Source organism: Schistocerca piceifrons, chromosome 4, assembly GCF_021461385.2.
Source record: "Schistocerca piceifrons isolate TAMUIC-IGC-003096 chromosome 4, iqSchPice1.1, whole genome shotgun sequence".
In the NCBI taxonomy this organism is placed as follows: domain Eukaryota; kingdom Metazoa; phylum Arthropoda; class Insecta; order Orthoptera; family Acrididae; genus Schistocerca; species Schistocerca piceifrons.
Window position 1 is genome coordinate 388,666,616 of NC_060141.1, and position 20,136 is coordinate 388,686,751.

The window sequence follows — 20,136 nt, forward strand, 5'->3', positions numbered from 1 at the left end:
ACACATCCTCTTTCCTGACGAGGCAACAGTTTGTTGCGAAAGCTTGAATTTTGTGTGTATGTTTGTGTTTGTTTGTGTGTCTATCGACCTGCCAGCGCTTTCGTTTGGTAAGTCACATCATCTTTGTTTTTAGATATATGTTACTACCTATTATTCGTTACTATGTCCACCTCAATAGCTGAGTGGTCAGCGCGATGGATTGCCATGCAAAGGGTTCCAGGTTCGATTCCTGACTGGGTTGGAGATTTTCTCCACTCAGGGACTGGGTGCCGTGTTGTCTGCATCATCATCATCATCATCATCATCATCATCATCCCCACTGACAAGCAAATCACCAAAGTGGTGTCAACTCAAAAGACTTGCACCAGGCGAAAGGTCTATCTGACGGGAGGCCCTAGCCACATGACATCTCATTTCATTTGTTTCTAGATGTTTATGATATTTTGAGGGAAGAATTTCAGAGTTCTGCTGATGTAATCATCACCATATGTGACTACTGCAGTGTTATCTCTATCTGCCTTTACAACATGAACTCTGTTTTCTGCAAACTTTCCATTAATGCATCCAAGATACAAGATGGCAGCGCGCGTTGATGTAGTAATAAATTGCTCAGTAAACTATGAGTATTTAGCATCTAAAAAGTGCATATCGTGTGATAAAATAGTAAAAAGCGGTATTAGAACTTGCCCAGTGATGCATATGTGGTATCCTCCACACTGCTTTGCGAAAGTAAATCTCCAAAACATATCGTGTGCTTGTGGAACAAAGTGCAACGGTTATCTAGATGCGACTGGAATGTATAGTGAATATCGCGAAACCAATGTATTAGAAACACTGCAGAAAGAACTTCAAGCCACAAGACAACATGCTCTGCTACTGGAAAGCATGATGAAAAACCTTTCTGAACCGCCACATAAGGAAAAAGTTCGAAATTTGTACAGTGATGTTGTTTTAAATATTTGTACTAACGAAAGAAATGACGCTCCATTGAAGAAGAGTGAACATGAAAAATGTGAAACAGTAAATAAAGGTAACCTACAAAGTGCTTCTGAACACTTCTCGTGTAGTTTAAAAATGGTTAAGAAAAATGACTGCAGTAAGTTGAAAACAAACACAAACATGAGTCAGCTTACAAATAACAAAAAACATGTACTGTTACTTTCAGATAGTCACGGTAGGAACTGTGCAAAAGTACTGAACGAAATTTCAACAACCAGCTATAAATTTACATCTTTGATAACGCCAAATGCTATATTCAAAGAAACAACATGCAATATACAAAACAAAACGTCTAGTCTAGGACAAAATGATTATATTGTCATCTTATCTGGTGCAAACAATATTAATGGATCAAAACGTGGTTTTATGACATCACTAGATGAAACGATCGCAAAAACTAGGCACACACAACTAATTCTATGCACAATACCATATAGATATGACGTGCCAAATGAAAACTGCAAAATCTACCAAATGAACAGTTACTTGATGCAGAAGGCATCTTACAGTGAACACATCAGAGTTTTAGATGTAAATAGCTTCCTCCAACGGAAAGACTTCACCAGGCATGGGCTTCACTTACATAAAAATGGGAAAAAGAAACTGTGTGTTAATCTGCTGAATGCTATCAAAAGTCCACTGGTAACAAGAAGTGCCATAAAACGTGTTACACCAGGGCATCAAACATATTTGTGGTCCAATGAAGCTAATTTGGTGGACAATCTCAGAAGAATGAGCAATACTGCAGCTGAACCAACAGCAACACCACGAGCTGAAGAGCCATCAGTAACAACAACAAAAGTGAATATGCAGTCAGGGTCATCAAGGAAAACACCAGAAATGTGGAGAATCCATTGTAGAACCCCAAACCCACATAATAAATGCATCCTTTACAAATGGAGTTTTCCCTGACCTACTAAAGACTTCTAAAATCACCCCACTTCACAAAAAGGGCTCCAAAAATGATGTAGCCAATTACAGGCCCATAGCACAACTCAGCTCATTCTCAAAAATATTTGAAAAATTATTTTACACCACATTGGAAGACTTTACTAATAAACTATCCTTATTGAAAAAACACCAGCATGGTTTTAGAAAGCAAAAGACAACTACCACAGCTATTTATGAGTATCTCAACAAAACCTTAAAAGCACTGGATAATAAGGAAATCACTACTGGTATCTTTTTAGATTTATCCAAAGCCTTTGATGTAATTGACCATACCATACTCCTTAAGAAGTTAGCAAATAAAGGTATAAGAGGAATTGCAAACAAATGGTTAGAATCTTACCTGTCAAACAGATTCCAAAAAGTTGAAATTAATTTTGAAAAAAAGAAAACAACCACCCATCAATCTACTGTCCACTCCTCTGACACAATGCCTATGAGATATGGTGTGCCACAAGGCTCAATCCTGGGACCCATACTGTTTCTGCCATACATTGATGATATAAGCACGAAGCTTGCTACAGGACATACCACACTATTTGCCGATGACACAAGTATACTAATAACGGGTACCGATACAGAGGACCACAACCAAAAAATTAAACCGCTTATGTCGTCACTCAGCAAATGGTTCAATGAGAACAAACTGATTATAAACATACAAAAAAAAAACGTACATCAACTTCAGACTCTCATCCCAAAAACTAGTAATGCCTGATGTGATTCTAAATAACCAAGAGCTTATGTGTGTGGACTCTGTCAGGTTTCTTGGCATATGACTTGAAGGAAATCTTAAGTGGGAGACTCTCACAAATTATATCTCAAAAAAGCTCTCAACTGTGTGTTACATTTTAAGGATACTCAAAAAATCAGTCACAAAATCTGTTCTTATACATGTATATTATGCTTACTTCCATTCTACATTACAGTATGGAATCATATTTTGGGGGAACTCGCCTGGAGGTAGATATATTTTCAAAATGAAAAAAAAGGCAATACGCATAATATGTAATCTAAGACATAATGAATCATGCAGACAACATTTCAAAACAAATGGCATTATGACACTGCCCTCTGCTTACATTTATAATATCGTCTCATTTGTCAAGTCATACCTGTTAAACGATGACTGCACACTAAAATTCAATGGAGATATTCATAACTATGCAACAAGGCAGCAATCTGACCTACATATGATTCAGTCCAGAACTACCCGCTACCAAAAAAGTGTTTTAAATGTTGGGATACTAATGTATAATAATTTACGCAATGAAATCAAAGCAACAAAGAACCCAAGAGCTTTCACACATAAGTTAAAAAAATATCTCTTGGACCATTGCTTTTATGCAGTTGATCATTTTTTTGAAAGGGGTTAAACATGTAAACAATATGATAAATGTTCAATTAGGTCTGAAAATTATATACTGTGCATGTCTATGAAATATACTGCATTATTATATACTGTGCATGTCTATGAAATACACTGGACTACTTTACTATTACATTTGTATTGGCTGTTTGTATTTTACCATACAACATTTGTATCTACTGTTTTGTTGAAGATAGCTAACTTCCTCATTGCAAAATAATGTAAAATCAATTTATTAGATATAACCTGCAAATATGTTCCCTTGACCTGTCCAATATCGTATGTACAACCTTACAATTCTATGATTTGTATTAACTGTTTTGTTTAAGATAGATAATTTCCTTGCTACAAAATAATATAAAAATCAATTTGTAAAAATTACTTGTAAATAGCTCTCTTGACCTATCCAATATCATATGTACAGCTGTACAATACTATGATTGCCTGGATCAATAAAAATACAATACAATACAATAATGTTAGCAAGCAGTTTTGAGTCAGTTTTACCTGAATTAGGCAATTAGTACAAGACCAGTGGCTCTTATGAACTATGTTCTACGTTTCAGTGTATTCAACAAAATAGCAATAAATGACTTTCTTGATCTAAATTGGGGATTTCAAAAATACTTTCGATCTTTGAACTCACAGCATTTTCTTCATTCTACATTGGTCCAGCTGTGACTTATGTAATTTTTGTGCTGATAAGTGAAATATTGGTGGTTTAATTATCTGTCATTGAATTCAAGTTCTGACTTGTGGGGGATAATCAGAAGAATAATTTCTAATCTTTGTAGTCAGAGAATAATTCATAATCTTTGAAGTAAGAGACTGGAATTAAATTTTTATACCTTCTACAAGTGACTAGCTGTTTCTCTCTCATCTAGCTATTGATGTTATGTAAGATGTGGAAAAAAGGTAGGTGTAAGATCCATTTGTTGGTTGGTTTGTGGGGGTTAAAGGGACCAGACTGCGATGGTCATCAGTCCCTTTTTCCAAAAAAAACTAAAATCGTTCACAGAGAATAAAAAACGAACAACAGAAAAGACGTCAGACGACACAGGACAAGAAAGACTCAGACAGAGATCAGACAAAACAAATTAAAATCACACAGAGTGTGACGGTGGTTGGCCAACCATAGAGATAAGAAAGGAAAAGCCGAGAACACATTAAAAACTCAGTTTAAAACCGTAGGCCAAAGGTCAGAATCAACACAAAACAATAAAATAAAACATAAACACTCAGATTAAATGATAAAAACCCCCTGCCCGAATAAAACGTAAAACTAAGCCAGCCATAGCAGAGTCATCAGTTAAAAGGGCAGGGAGCGTATCAGGCAGCACAAATGTCTGCCTGACCACAGCTAAAAGGGGGCAGGCCAACAAAATGTGGGCCACTGTCAAAGCCGCCCCGCAGCGACATAGAGGAGGGTCCTCCCGGCGCAGTAAATAACTGTGTGTCAGCCGGGAGTGGCCAATGCGGAGCCAGCAAAGGACTACTGAGACCCTGCGAGTGGCTCGCAGGGATGACCACCACACAGCTGTCATCTCCTTGAGAGCACGGAGTTTATTACATGTGGTCAGTTCGCGCCATTCATTATCCCATAGAGCAAAAACTTTGTGGCGTTAGACTGCCCTCAAATCAGTCTCTGGGAGGCCAACGTCCAGAGATGGTTTACTGGTGGCCTCTTTTGCCAGGCGGTCAACATGTTCATTGCCCGGGATACCGACATGACCAGGGGTCCACACAAAGACTACAGAGCGGCCGCAACGGGCAAGAGTATGCAGGGACTCCTGGATAGCCATCACTAGACGAGAACGAGGGAAACACTGGTCGAGAGCTCGTAAACCGCTCAGGGAATCGCCGCTACAGATAACGAAGGACTCACCTGAGCAGGAGCAGATATACTCTAGGGTACGAAAGATGGCGACCAGCTCAGCAGTGTAAACGCTGCAGCCAGCTGGCAATGAACGTTGTTCGGAATGGTCCCCTAGAGTTAGCGCATAACCAACACGACCAGCAACCATTGAGCCGTCAGTGTAAACAATGCCAGAGCTCTGATGGTGAGAATGGAAAGAAAGCGGCGGAAGAAGGCCTCCGGAGGGACTGAGTCCTTCAGGCCCTGTGCCAATTCCAGCTGAAGGCGAGGGTGAGGCACACACCACGGGGGTGTATGCAGAGGTGCCCGGCAAGGAGGTGGAAGAGGTAAAGCCCCAAGCCCGGAGAGAAGCTCTCGGACGCGGACTGCGATCGTACATCCAGCCCTGGGCCGACGTTCTGGAAGATGGACGTGCGACTGTGGGAATAGTAGACGATAGTTATGATGCCCGGGCAAGCTGAAAACATGGGCAGCATAAGTGGCCAGCAAACGTTGGCGCCGTAACCGCAGTGGAGGGACACCTGCCTCCACAAGTATGCTGTCCACAGGGCTGGTCCGGAAAGCACCACTGGCAAGGCGTATCCTAGTGTGGAGGATTGGGTCCAGCACCTGCAACGCAGATGGGGATGCTGAGCCATAAGCCAGGCTCCCATAATCCAGATGGGACTGGATTAACGCCTGGTAGAGCCGTAACAGGGTAGATCGGTCGGCGCCCCAGTGGGTGTGGCTCAAGCATTGCAGAGCATTTAGATGCCGCCTACACATCTGTTTAAGCTGCCGAATATGAGGCAGCCAAGTCAACCGGGAATCAAAAACAACTCCCAAAAACCTACGTGTCTCCATCACAGCAAGAAGTTCGCCATCAAGGTAAAGCCGCGGCTCCGGATGAACAGTGCGTCGCCGGCAGAAATGCATAACGCAGGTCTTGGCTGCCGAAAACTGGAACCCATGAGCTACAGCCCAAGACTGCGCCTTACGGATAGTGCCCTGTAGCTGACGTTCAGCAGCTGCAATGCCAATGGAGCTATAGTAAAGGCAGAAGTCGTCAGCATACAGGGAAGCGGAGACAGAATTTCCCACCGCTGCAGCGAGCCCATTTATTGCAATTAAAAACAGGCAGACACTGAGGACAGATCCCTGTGGTACCCCATTCTCCTGGACTCAGGAGGAACTATGGGAGGCCACGACCTGCACGCAGAAGATACGAGATGACAGAAAATTGTGGATAAAGATCAGCAGAGGGCCCCGAAGACCCCACTCATGAAGCGTAGAAAGGATGTGATGATGCCATGTCGTATCGTTCGCCTTCCGCAAGTAAAAAAAGACAGCGACCAGGTGCTGACAGCGGGCAAAGGCAGTATGGATGGCTGACTCCAGGCTCACCAGATTGTCGGCAGTGGAGCGACCTTTACAGAACCCACCCTGAGATGGAGCCAGAAGGCCCCGAGACTCCAGTACACAATTCAAGTGCCGGCTCACCATCTGTTCAAGCAATTTGCAAAGAACGTTGGTGAGGCTAATGGGATGGTAGCTGTCCACCTCCAAAGGGTTCTTGCCAGGTTTCAGAATGGGGATAACAATACTTTCCCGCCATTGCGACGGAAACTCACCCTCAACCCACAGATGGTTGTAAAGGTCGAGGAGCCGTCGCTGGCAATCCACTGAAAGGTGTTTCAGCATCTGACAGTGGATGAGATCTGGCCCAGGAGCGGTATCAGGGCAAGCGGCTAGGGCACTGTGAAATTCCCACTCACTGAATGGAACATTGTAGGGTTCAGGATGGTGGGTGTGAAAAAAAAAGGCTCCGATGTTCCATCTGCTCATTAATGGAGCGGAAGGACAGTGGGTAATTTGAAGAAGCGGAACTCAGAGCAAAATGCTCTGCCAAGCGATTGGCAATTACGTCGGAGTCCGTGCAAACTGCTCCATTCAGTGAGAGCGCAGGCATGCTGACAGGAGTCCAATAGCCATAGAGGCGTCGAATCTTGGCCCAGACCTGCGGTGGAGTGACATGGAGGCCAATGGTGGACACAACCTGCTCCCAGCACTCCTGCTTGCATTGGCGGATAAGGTGGTAGGCTCGAGCACGCAGCCGTTTGAAGGTGATAAGGTGTTCATGGAGGGATGCCGCTTGTCACGCTGGAGCACCCGCCGGCAATCTTTAATCGCTGCAGCAATCTCAGGCGACCACCAAGGCACAGTCCGCCACCGAGGGAACCCAGAAGAACGGGGAATGGCAGATTCTGCGGCAGTAACGATGCCGGTGGTGACCGAGTGGACCACCGCGTCAATGTCATCATTAGAGAGAGACTCAATAGCAGCAGTGGAGGAGAACAAGTCCCATTCAGCCTTATTCACAGCCCACCTGCAAGGGCGCCCAGTAGATGGATGCTGTTGCAGTGACAGAAAGATCGGAAAGTGGTCACTACCACACAGGTCGTCATGCACTCTCCATTGGACAGACGGTAAGAGGCTAGGGATGCAGATCGAAAGGTCGATGGCAGAGTACATGCCATGCGCCACACTGAAGTGTGTGAAGGCACCATCATTCAAAATCGAAAGATCGAGCTGTGCCAATAAATGCTCAATGATGGCGCCTCGACCTGTCGCCACTGACCCACCCCACAGAGGGTTATGGGCGTTGAAGTCGTCCAGCAACAAGAAAGGTAGTGGCAATTGCACTATCAGCGCTGCCAGGACATGCTGCACGACATCACCATCTGGTGGAAGGTAAAGACTGCAGACGGTAACAGCCTGTGGCGTCCACACCCGAACAGCGACAGCCTCTAAAGTTGTATGTAAAGGGACAGACTCGCTGTGAAGAGAGTTAAGGACATAGACGCAGACGCCACCAGACACCCTTTCATAAGCTGCCCGGTTCTTATAATAACCCCGATAGCCACGGAGGGCGCGGGTTCGCATTGCTGGAAACCAAGTTTCCTGAAGAGCAATGCAGAAGAAAGGGTGAAAGCTGATGAGTTGTCGGAGCTCAGCTAGATGGTGGAAGAAACCGCTGCAGTTCAGGATGATATTGTCCATGTCTGAGAAAGGCGTGACGGGACTGGGAAGGCAGATTACACCTCTGGGTCACCTGCTGCCTCCGATTAAGCACCTGTGCTAGAGCTATCCATGGTGTCTGAGGGACCAGCGAGATTGAGGTCCTCAGCAGACGCCAGAATCTCCACCTCATCCTCAGACGCAGAGGTGGAAGGTTGTGGTGGGACAGGTGCCACCGCAATGTCAGGATGCTTGGGAGCCTTTTTCTTTGACTGCTTTGCACGCTGTGCCTTTTGTGGGTCTGGCTGGGAGGGCTCCACTGGGTCAGTCTCAGGGACGGACGACGACCATAAGGCCCTACGACTAGCGACCGGTGGTTGCTTCAAAAATTTGCGGGTGTCCGCTTTGGCACTGGGCAAAGCCTGGGGATGGGAGGGGCCCAAGGGACCCCTTCCTGGCGAGAGTAGCCGAAGAAGTCTCACGCTTCTCCGGCTGGGAAGGGGTAACTAATGTCCCCGATGGTTGGGGTGGTGTTACTCCTGAAGTAGATGGAGCAGGAGAAACAGAGGGGGAAGTGCCCCCCACAACCAAGGGGGTTGGTGCAGTCTGACATAGCTGAGAGGCAACAGTACGTGATGACACGGGAGAGGATCGTACCGGTGTTGCAGCAGCGGCATAAGTTGATGGCATTGGCACAGGATGTAGCCGCTCATATTTCCGCCTAGCCTCTGGGTAGGTCAGACGGTCCAGGTTCTTATATTCCATTATCTTCCTTTCTTTCTGGAATATCCTACAGTCCGGCGAGCAGGGGGAATGGTGTTCTCTGCAGTTAACACAGATAGGAGGCGGGGCACATGGAGTATTGGGATGCGAAGACGTCCACAATCTCGACACGTGATACCGGAAGTACAGCGGGATGACATGTGCCAGAACTTCCAGCATTTAAAACACCGCATTGGAGGAGGGATATATGGCTTCACATCCCAACGGTAGACCATCATCTTAACCTTTTCGGGTAAGACATCGCCCTCGAAGGCCAAGATGAAGGCACCGGTGGCTACCTGATTATCCCTCGGACCCCGATGTATGCGCCGGACGAAATGAACACCTCTTCATTCTAGGCTGGCGCGTAGTTCATCGTCGGACTGCAGAAGAAGATCCCTGTGGAATATAATACCCTGGACCATGTTTAAACTTTTATGGGGGGTGATGGTGACGGAAACATCCCCCAACTTGTCACAAGTCAGCAACCGCCGTGACTGGGCAGAGGATGCTGTTTTGATGAGAACTGACCCAGAGCACATTTTGGACAAGCCCTCCACCTCCCCGAACTTGTGCTCTAAATGCTCCACAAAAAACTGGGGCTTGGTCGACATAAATAATTCCCCATCAATTTGCGTACACACGAGGTACCGGGGTGAATAATCTCCACTGCCTTCTTTAGCCATATGTTCCTCCCATGGAGTGGCCAGGGAGGGAAATGATCTCTGATCAAATTTCTTTCCATTGAGGTTAGACCTCGATCACTTAGAGACTGCTGGTGGAAGCCCACCAGCGAGAGATGATGTACCACGCTTCATTGTGGGTCATCCGCCCTGATGCCACCTACTCTGACCAGGGGCTCTCCCCACAGGCGCCACCCAGCCACAGCAAAGACCACCTGGCAGGATGGCCTTTGCTGGGAGTCCCGATGCCCCAGAGGGATAGGCATCTACTCCTTGGCATACGTGGGGAGGTAGCAGCTCAGGCATCAGCAGTGCGATCCCTGTGTAGTCAGGGGGCTACCACCAAGAGGGTACATGACGACCCCACCACAACGGACTGGCTATTGTGCTGGTTGTCGGGTGTCGAATATCCATTAAGAAATGGAGCAAAGATGGAAATGCATAATGGAGGGAATGTATGCTACCCGGAACACACTGCAGTGGATGTGGCCGGAAGTTCGATGTAAGTCCAACTCCATGAAAATATCAGGTGTGCCAGATCTTAGGGCAAGATGGATGTAAGATGCACCACGTAAGGTGTCCTTCCCCAAATGGTACGCACTAACGGAAAATTTGGAAAGGTAGTGTTTAAACCCCGTAGGGGACCATCACATTAAAGGCCGAAACAGTTGAGACTCCTTTTAGTCGCCTCTTACGACAGGCAGGAATACCATGGGCCTATTCTTACCCCCGAACGCACAGGGGGGAAGATCCATTTGTTTATTGATTTCAAGATGCAGTTTATATATTTGCTTGTTTAGAGTGTCACATAGAAACTTAAGCATTATTTTGATGAAACATCAAACAACATGTTTTTACAAACATTTGTAGCTGAATATGGTTTCTCCCTCAGAAATTTTCAATTGAAATTCTTATTTGTTGTCATTTACTAATGCAATCAGGCATAAGATTTTTCTGGTGACAATTTACCATTCTCTCTAAATAATAATAATAATAATAACAATAATAATAATAATACTCATTTGGAGTAGTGAAATGGAGTAACACAGACCTAGAAGCACTCAATACACTTACACGATCACAATGCCACAAATATAGAATACATCACACACATTCAGCAGCAGAAAGATTCACATTAAGCAGAAAGGAAGGAGGAAGGGGATTTATTGACATAAAAAACCTACATTATGGACAGGTAGACAATTTAAGAAAATTCTTTATAAAATGAGCAGAAACTAGCAAAATACACAAGCAATCACTCATATAAATACATCGGCTACACCACTGCAATTTCATAACCACTTCTAAAACCCTTTAGATCACATAACATCAACAGATACAAAGAAAGTAAATCGGAAAAAGAAAACACTACATGGAAAGCACCCGTATCATCTAACACAACCACACATTGATCACGACGCATCCAACACATGGCTAAGAAAAGGCAATGTATACAGTGAGATGGAAGGATTCATGATTGCAAGACAGGATCAAACAATAAACACCAGATATTACAGCAAGCATATTATTAAAGATCCCAATACCACAACAGATAAATGCAGACTTTGCAAACAACAAATTGAAACAGTAGATCACATCACAAGCGGATGTACAACACTAGCAAATACAGAATATCACAGAAGACATGACAATGTAGCAAAAATAATACACAACAACTTGCCATACAACATAAACTAATAAAACAACACGTTCCCACATACAAGTATGCACCACAAAATGCACTGGAGAATGATGAATACAAATTATGCTGGAACAGAACCATTATAACAGATAAAACAACACCACATAACAAACCTGACATCATACTCACCAATACAAAGAAGAAATTAACACAACTAATCGAAATACCCATACCCAATACAACAAATATACAGAAGAAAACAGGAGAAAAAATTGAAAAATACATCCAACTGGCTGAGGAAGTCAAGGACATGTGGCATCAGGATAAAGTTGACATTGTACCAATTATACTATCAACTACAGGAGTCATACCACACAATATCCACTAGTACATCAATGCAGTACAGCTACATCCGAACGTATATATACAACTACAGAAATCTGTAATTATTGATACATGTTCAATTACCCAAAAGTTCCTAAATGCAATGTAACATATACCACACAGTTAAAAGGAAGTCACGCTTGATCAAGGTCCGCGTCACTTTCCATTTTTAACCAGACATAACGTCTGAGAAAGGAATATAATAATATTAATTGCACTAAAGTGTGTCATAAGAATAATGTGATGTTTATTTGCTGCAAACTTAAGGACATGCCTTTAAAGAAAGGGTATTTTAACAAAGGTTTTGTTGTAAACTATTATAGTTGAAAATGAATAACAGTGTTGGAAATTATAACACTACACAAAAGTAGCCTCCATGACCGTAAAGTAGACATTGACTAAAAATGGTATTAATTATGTTGTGCCATGAATTTTTTATCATCTGTATCATGATGTGAATTGCCTGATGTATAGCAAACTCAAAATATGTTTCTCCCTGATTAATGTATTCCATTCTGGCAACAATTTTGTTGAATTATATAGCTGCATCACCTCTAGTGTATACTTGCTATGATAAAACAAAAATAGTTTTCACTATATTAACCTGTAAATGGACATCAATAACCATTATAATTGTTATTGTTTGATTATTTTTTTAAATGTTAATGTTTAAAATCACCATAATAAGTTGTGAAAGTGATCAATGGAACACATAGCTAACTAAATATATAACTCAACTGACCTCAAAGATGAACTGACACTGTATGATTTCTTTATGAGAATGTCTAAAATCTCATGCAGATGTCCACCATCAATAATACATACCTGAACTTAAGACAGACACTAAGTATCACATTTCTATCATGCAATTTTAAAGAAACAAATAAAAATGTGAAATCATGTATAGTTTCAAATTCATCTGATTTTTTATGCAAGACAGTTATAAAAGTTATAAAACTGTTTAAAATGGAAAGATGAATATTTTGATATAAATTTTTATGTCATTTACAATTATGACAATTGTTCATGTTGAATACACGGTATATTTACAATAAAAACATACCTGTTCATTAAAAAAAGAAGTAAGCTGAAGTCCTGTATTATTATAAAACACTACAGTGTAGCTACAACAGAGAACGTATAAACATAGTAATCAGTATTCTCTGCCTCAGACTGTAACATTGTCATCCATAAATTCTTCAGTGGAATAGTAGCTCTTCCAGTTAATAAGTTATTCAGAAATCTTTTCAGATATATATGCTCCATATTAAATATACTGCATTTCTACATTTTTTAAAATTTTACTATAGACTTTTTGTCTTTTGTACTGCGACAACTGGGCACAAAGTTTTAAATGACGTGTGGGAAACTGAAAATTTTTCTGTGACTATGAGCACTAAATGAAAATTTTTGAGTGTATGACTGTTACTGTACACAATAATCAAAACTACAAATGTATATACCTGCTGTCAGAAAAAGCAGTGGCTGAAAACTGAACTGCCCACCATATTACACAGGAGCCAATCACATTACAGAGTACAAAGTACTGGTCATAATTGTAATTGTGTGTGTATTTGAGGGAGTTACACTTTAGCCTTCAAAAACACAAGAGAACATCTGCTCCTTGTCATTCCTAGGATTTCACCTGTTGAAAGGCCCTTGAAGTCATGAGGTCGAGTTAAGGGTGGAACAACAAAAAGTTTTGTATCTGTATGTGTTACATCCTAAAACTTGGCTGTACTGCAATACAATCAGATTACTGGTGACAGTATCATCACTACTCAGTTGCCAGTAATAAACACTGGATCAGTGGAAGACTCCACATTGCACTGTATGTAAACATAAACATATTTAGTGGCAAGCTTGCAGAAAGTCTGCATTACACTGAGAAACCATCATCACCCCAGGTAGCACCACAATCACAGAACCATTTTTCCTACATGCCGCCTGGAAACCAATTGTGAAAGCTTCAGCTGGACATTTACATAACCAAGTGCCTGACACATAGCTTGCCTATTCCAGCTGAGTTCCAGTCCTGGACATCAGCTGTCTCTCTGAGTAGTCAAGCTGTCACTGGATGCACCTACAGCAACTGACCACAGCCTCAGTAAGACTCTGCCTGTAGCACACTTCCACCTCACTATCACCTTCTGTGGTTGTCATTAGCCACTGATCACAGCCTTGTTGGGTTAAGTTTCTCGATATGTCCCACGAGCCACTATGCAATTGCCATGTGCAACCACCACTCGTTACTGACCGTGCTGCCTAGGCACCATCTGGTACAGCCATGGCTCATTGCTGACCGCTGCCATGGGAGCCTCTGTATTTGTAGACACTATCAGAAACTTCCTACTCTTGTGACTGAAATCAGACTTGGTGAGAACATCCTATTGAAGCTACTTACACAGCAGGAGCTGCCACACTGTGCGGATACACTACATTTTCCTGCAACCTCATGTTGCACTGGTGTCGGGTCAGGTGTTGATGCAAGATGCTGCTGGTGGACGAAAAGATCCGTGCAACGATGTCAACCCAGGCAGTGCCACAATCACAGAACTGTTTTTTCAATACCGGTCCTGTACCACTTGGAAACTTATTATTTAAGCTTCTACCATGCACACACATAACTTGTCTGTTCCAGCTGAGATTCAATCTTGAACATCAGCTGTCTCTCTGAACAGTCAAGCCATCACTAGATGCAGTCACAGCACTACTGACCACAGCCTTGTAGGACTGTCTACAGCGCACTTCCCAAACTGCCTCATCATCACCTCGTGTAGTTGCCACTCGCTACTGATGACAGCCTTATTGTATTCAGCTTCTCTGTACGATCCTCATTGCTGTGTGCAGCTGCCACTTGTCGCTGACTGTGGCCTCACTGGAAACTTCTTGCTTAGAGTTCTTTGAGACATTCAGTGATCATTTGGTGCAGCCACCACTCCCTCTGCCTCACGGTAATCATCATTTATTGTCTCAGTGAGAAGTTCTTATTGGTGGGGTGCAGAGTTAACCTTATGATGGATTTGTCAACTAGTGACTCTTATTTCCTTGTTGTAAAGTAATTACTTTTATTTTCTTGTGTGACCCAGGTCCACTTTACCTTTTGTTGATGTTCACTGTTGAGTGACATAATAAAACATTGTTCATTGCTAACAGCGGAATTTCAGTTAAATTGTGGCCTCAGGGGACTCATCATTTATTCAAAAAAGACAATCGTGTGAAACCCAGCTCGCGCTATTCATCCACAAGGCTCAGAGGGCCGTAGACATAGGTTCCCAGGTAGATGCCATGTTTCTTGACTTCCGCAAGGCATTCAATACAGTTCCCCACAGTCGTTTAATGAACAAAGTAAGAGCATATGGACTATCAGACCAATTGTGTGACTAGATTGAAGAGTTCCTAGATAACAGAATGCAGCATGTCATTCTCAATGGAGAGAAGTCTTCCAAAGTAAGAGTGATTTCAGGTGTGCCGCAGGGGAGTGTTGTAGGACCGTTGTTATTCACAACATACATAAATGACCTTGTGGATGACATCAGAAGTTCACTGAGGCTTTTTGCGGATGATGCTGTGGTATATCGAGAGGTTGTAAGAATGGAAAATTGTACTGAAATGCATGAGGATCTGCAGTGAATTGACGCATGGTGCAGGGAATGGCAATTGAATCTCAATGTAGACAAGTGCAATGTGCTGCGAATACAAAGAAAGAAAGAAAGATCCCTTATCATTTAGCTACAATATAGCAGGTCAGAAACTGGAAGCAGTTAATTCCATAAATTATCTGGGAGTGCGCATTAAGAGTGATTTAAAATGGAATGATCATATAAAGTTGATCGTCGGTAAAGCAGATGCCAGACTGAGATTCATTGGAAGAATCCTAAGGAAATGCAATCCAAAAACAAAGGAAGTAGGTTACAGTACACTTGTTTGCCCACTGCTTGAATATTGCTCAACAGTGTGGGATCCGTACCAGACAGGGTTGATAGAAGAGATAGAGAAGATCCAACGGAGAGCTGCGCGCTTCGTTACAGGATCATTTAGTAACCGCGAAAGCGTTACGGAGATGATAGATAAACTCCAGTGGAAGACTCTGCAGGAGAGACGCTCAGTAGCTCAGTACGGGCTTTTGTTGAAGTTTCGACAACATACTTTCACCGAGGAGTCAAGCAGTATATTGCTCCCTCCTACGTATATCTTGCAAAGAGACCATGAGGATAAAATCATAGAGATTAGAGCCCACACAGAGGCATACCGACAATCGTTCTTCCCACGAACAATACGAGACTGGAATAGAAGGGAGAACCAATAGAGGTACTCAAGGTACCCTCCGCCACACACCGTCAGGTGGCTTGCGGAGTATGGATGTAAATGTAGATGTAGATGTCTCTGTGAGAAGTTCCTATTGGTGGGATGCATGGGTTAACATTATGGTGGATCTGTCACATAGTGACTCTTATTTTCTTGTTGTAAAGTAATTACTCTTCTTGTGTGGCCCAGGGCCATGTTAACTCTTGTTCATGTTCACTGTTGAGGGACATTTTTCATTGCAACCAGTGGAATTTCAGTTGTGTTGTTCCCAAGTGATTACTGACACAAAAACAATAATTACCTGAATATTGCAGCCCCTTGTATAATGACTTTGTAATCTGGTGAAGTAAACAACAGATTGGTAAGAAACTGCATGACAGTAAGATTCAGTCTGAACCTCACTTTAGGCAATTACTTTTTGTTTTATTGCATTAATTTACTTAATTTACAGAAGACAGAAAATTAACAGAACAAATAAGTCACAGTTCTTAATAAGATTTTTTCTGCCTTTAAAAGAGCACAGCAAGTGGTTTCTTTGTCACTTAATATCCCATCCAATGGCTGTTCGCTTCAATTTCGTAATAATTCTCTCATTTTCTGACACCTTCTCCCAGGCAGCTATGGTGATATTCCACATGTCATCACAAGTTCTTGGCACAGAGTCACTCCAGTTTTTTCACATGCTATGTTTCACTTTGTCCATATGTTTTCGATATGGCTAACATCTTTTACAGGAGAAGGCTGTGAGCAGCATTGAAGTCAAGTACATGAGAACAAATCCAGCTGCAAACTGCTATGGACATACAGGCACCGAAACATCCCTTGCAGGATGGTCTCAAAACAGGTAGCATGTGGACTATGTACTTGTGTTGAGCCATCATTTACTGTATAAGATATTGATCCACTAAAAAATATTACATTCCATCGGTCACAATAGGTACTTCCCTCAGAAAATGTTAATCGGCAGAGCCAATGATCATTAAAGAGCTTCCCCTTGATGGTCACATGTTTGCTTTGTAGTCCAGTCTCCCACAACCACTGCTGAACAGTGTCAACTGACATGGGAGACACAGTAGTGTGTTTCAACTGTACTGTGTTTAAAAAAGGAATTTGCTGTGATGTAATTACATGTTTACTATCCTGGACCAGTGTTGTTACATGCCAAAATACAATTCTGAAATGTCCACTACATTCTCATGTATCACAATACCATTTTATACACAACTGGGCAGTGCACTCAGGAATGCCATACTGTGCCACAGCCTCAAATACCAACAAATCCCCTTCCTCTACAAGAGCAATGACAAAGTCATGAATAGCCTGTTGACGAGGACCCATGGCTCATAAATAAAGTGACTGGACTCAAAGTGAGGTGGTTTGCACATCAGACCACACATTGTGAACTGCTATTAACTACCACAGAATGAATGGTGTGACGACATAATTCACTGTGTTACATTGTCAGTCAATGCAGCTCAATACTGCCACCACAACTGATGTGATAAATTACTCCAGAATGATATTCCCCTTCACATAAAGTGATCTTATCAGGAAGTTAAGCAGTTTAGTCCCTCTAAATGTGTCCATACAGAGTTTAGATTATTAGACAGTTTTCAAAAAACTGAGGGCAACAGTCATCACATTTGAGAGTTCTCCCACTTACAACCGGAAGGTTGGGCTAGTGATTAGAGCAATTAAATACATACCAACCAGGATGTCATGGGTTCAAGTTCTCATGTGAACATTTTTTTACATGGATAATTAAAAGTATTTAATCAAAGTGAAGATTAACTTTATGAAAGATAATGTAATAATATGGGAAAGAATAATACAATATATTGTTATAGATAATCATAATGCATACTGTTTCATTTTGTCATTCAGGCTGTTTTTTACCATTAAATAATTACATACAGATACATTTTTGTGAATATAATCAAAGTTTTTTTTCCATCTGTTACTAAGGCATGATTTTATGTCATTTATCACCCAATACACTGTCAAAACACAGATATGGACGAAATTGTCTGAATGACAACACAAAACACTAAGTATAATGATTATCCATTTTTTATTTTTCAAAAACTAAGATCTAGTAACCTGAACCCTTTTATAAGAGTTACTTTTGAGTGGTCCCTAAATCAGTCACTGGTTGTAGCCTCCCTCTACCAGAATTCAATTATAAAGTTATAAGAAAATCTCTACTGTTGTGCCAAATGAAAAAGCTTTTGAGAATCTTTATACTACTGCTAAATGGTGCTGGAATTAATATGTGATCACTACTACTACTACTACTACTACTACTGTGACTGCTATTAATTTGCATAAGTAACAGTCATCCAATATGAGTGGGCTAGCTGCAAATGTTTTTGGCAGTTTTATCACTTGCCACTAAAAGCAACCCTGGTTGAATTGCCCCTAAAAATATCACTTTTACTGTAGGAAACAAACTACTCAGCAGAACAGAGGGATGTTTTCTATATAGGACATTTACCTCACAGCAAGGAAGAAAAAGAAAAAAGAACTGCTGCAAGTTAACACTGAATCAAATCGTCACCCCTTTACACAGAAAGCAAGCAGAATGAATAGTCACTTACAGTGAGAATTAGCAAATTTTGTGCTATTAAGGGTCTATGTAATGTATCAATAGCTAATAACAGTGTATTTTATTCACAGAAAAGTTTCTTGTCTTCTTGGACTACATACAGGACAATTTTTGCATAATATTTCAAGAGATAATTCCCCTTTTGCACGTTCTCAATGTACTCTGGAAAAATGGCTTCTTGTATTTCATTCGTGTCAGTGCTGTGCCACGCTTGGCTATGATTTTCCACTGCCAGTTTCTGTGTGTCAAGTGTACAATAAAGGAATGGTTAGCATTTTATGTTTTTAAACAATGAATATTTTTGCCGGGCAACACACATTTCTACTGATTTGTTTCCCTCTAGTATTAATGGCCTTGTTATATCAGACAAGTTTCCACACAACACTGTAACACATTGAATAACAGTGTGCAAATGTACTCACAGAAGGTATGAGAAGTATTTCAAAGTTAGTTGTAGAAAATATATATTATGATAGGAAGTAATTTACTGCACTCTTTCAATAAATTTTCAACTTATGAAATCCAGATGTTCTGTTGTTTGGGGAATTCCTTCTACTTGATGAACTTCAAATCTTACCAGCAAAAAGAACACAGGGGTGGACAATCTTTAAATGATTACACAGGTTTCACCAGTCTATACTAGGTTCTGAAGGTTGCCACTATACACTCTCAGACACATGTGTCCTTCTGCAGAAGCTCTTATCAGTGTGAGGCCATCCAGCCTTGTAATAAAAAATTCTTGATAGAAACCACCTTTACTTTCTTCCTTCATTAACTGATCAGTTTCATATCATATCAACAAAATTTACAGTTACTTTGTGTCCAAATTACTCAATGTCAATCTTGTTAGTATATAAACTTTTTGTACACCTAACATTAACAGTGCTTATTTATCCTGCCAGTGCATATTTCTAGAAAATTTAACGACATAATTGTTGTTTAAGGTAGACTTACTTTCAAAGCGTGTCACAGCTGAGAAGTCCTCACGGCTGTACACTTTTCCTGCCTGGCGACCTTCATGTGCCTCATCACACAATGTTGCTGTTTGACGATCACGGGCACGGCACGTGAGTGTGTCGAGGCAACCGAGAAGATGCAAGGCGGCCTGAGAGCGTGTCACGTGGCAGTGAGGAATGACAGGAAGTGCCAGCTCGGGACTCAAGATAGAAAGATTTGGCTGTACAGAGTGCTCTATAGGTGGTACTTCACTTGCTACAACGTTGTAACATGCGAGCTCTTGGTTGCCTGGGTGGTAACTGCAAAAGGTATAAATTACTATGAGGTGCTATTCTACTGAAAATTCTATAACAGCAAGACAAGAGTGTCTACTGTATTTTAACATTACGCTGCATAGTGATTGTTAGTCATCACAAAGTAAAATTAACCTGAAATATTCTTTAATACAAATTGATAAATTGTAGTTCACAATATTAATCCCTCATTATTTAGGTTGTATCACTAGGTACTTAACTTACAAATTTGATAAAACACAATGGGTATTATTTATGAGACACAATTATACTTCTAGATAACGTCTCTGGTGTCTTTTCCCCATCAGCAGTA

The 20,136-nt window shown here is 41.7% G+C and overlaps 1 protein-coding gene across 1 annotated transcript in view; it reads right to left on the minus strand.

The window, feature by feature from the left end:
- Positions 1-20,136, minus strand: part of LOC124795864 (E3 ubiquitin-protein ligase MYCBP2-like) — a 91,091-nt gene that overhangs the window by 58,361 nt on the left and 12,594 nt on the right. The window contains exon 4 of the mRNA XM_047259946.1: positions 19,528-19,829. Within this exon, the coding sequence (XP_047115902.1) occupies positions 19,528-19,829 (302 nt within the window). The remainder of the gene's footprint in view (positions 1-19,527; positions 19,830-20,136) is intronic.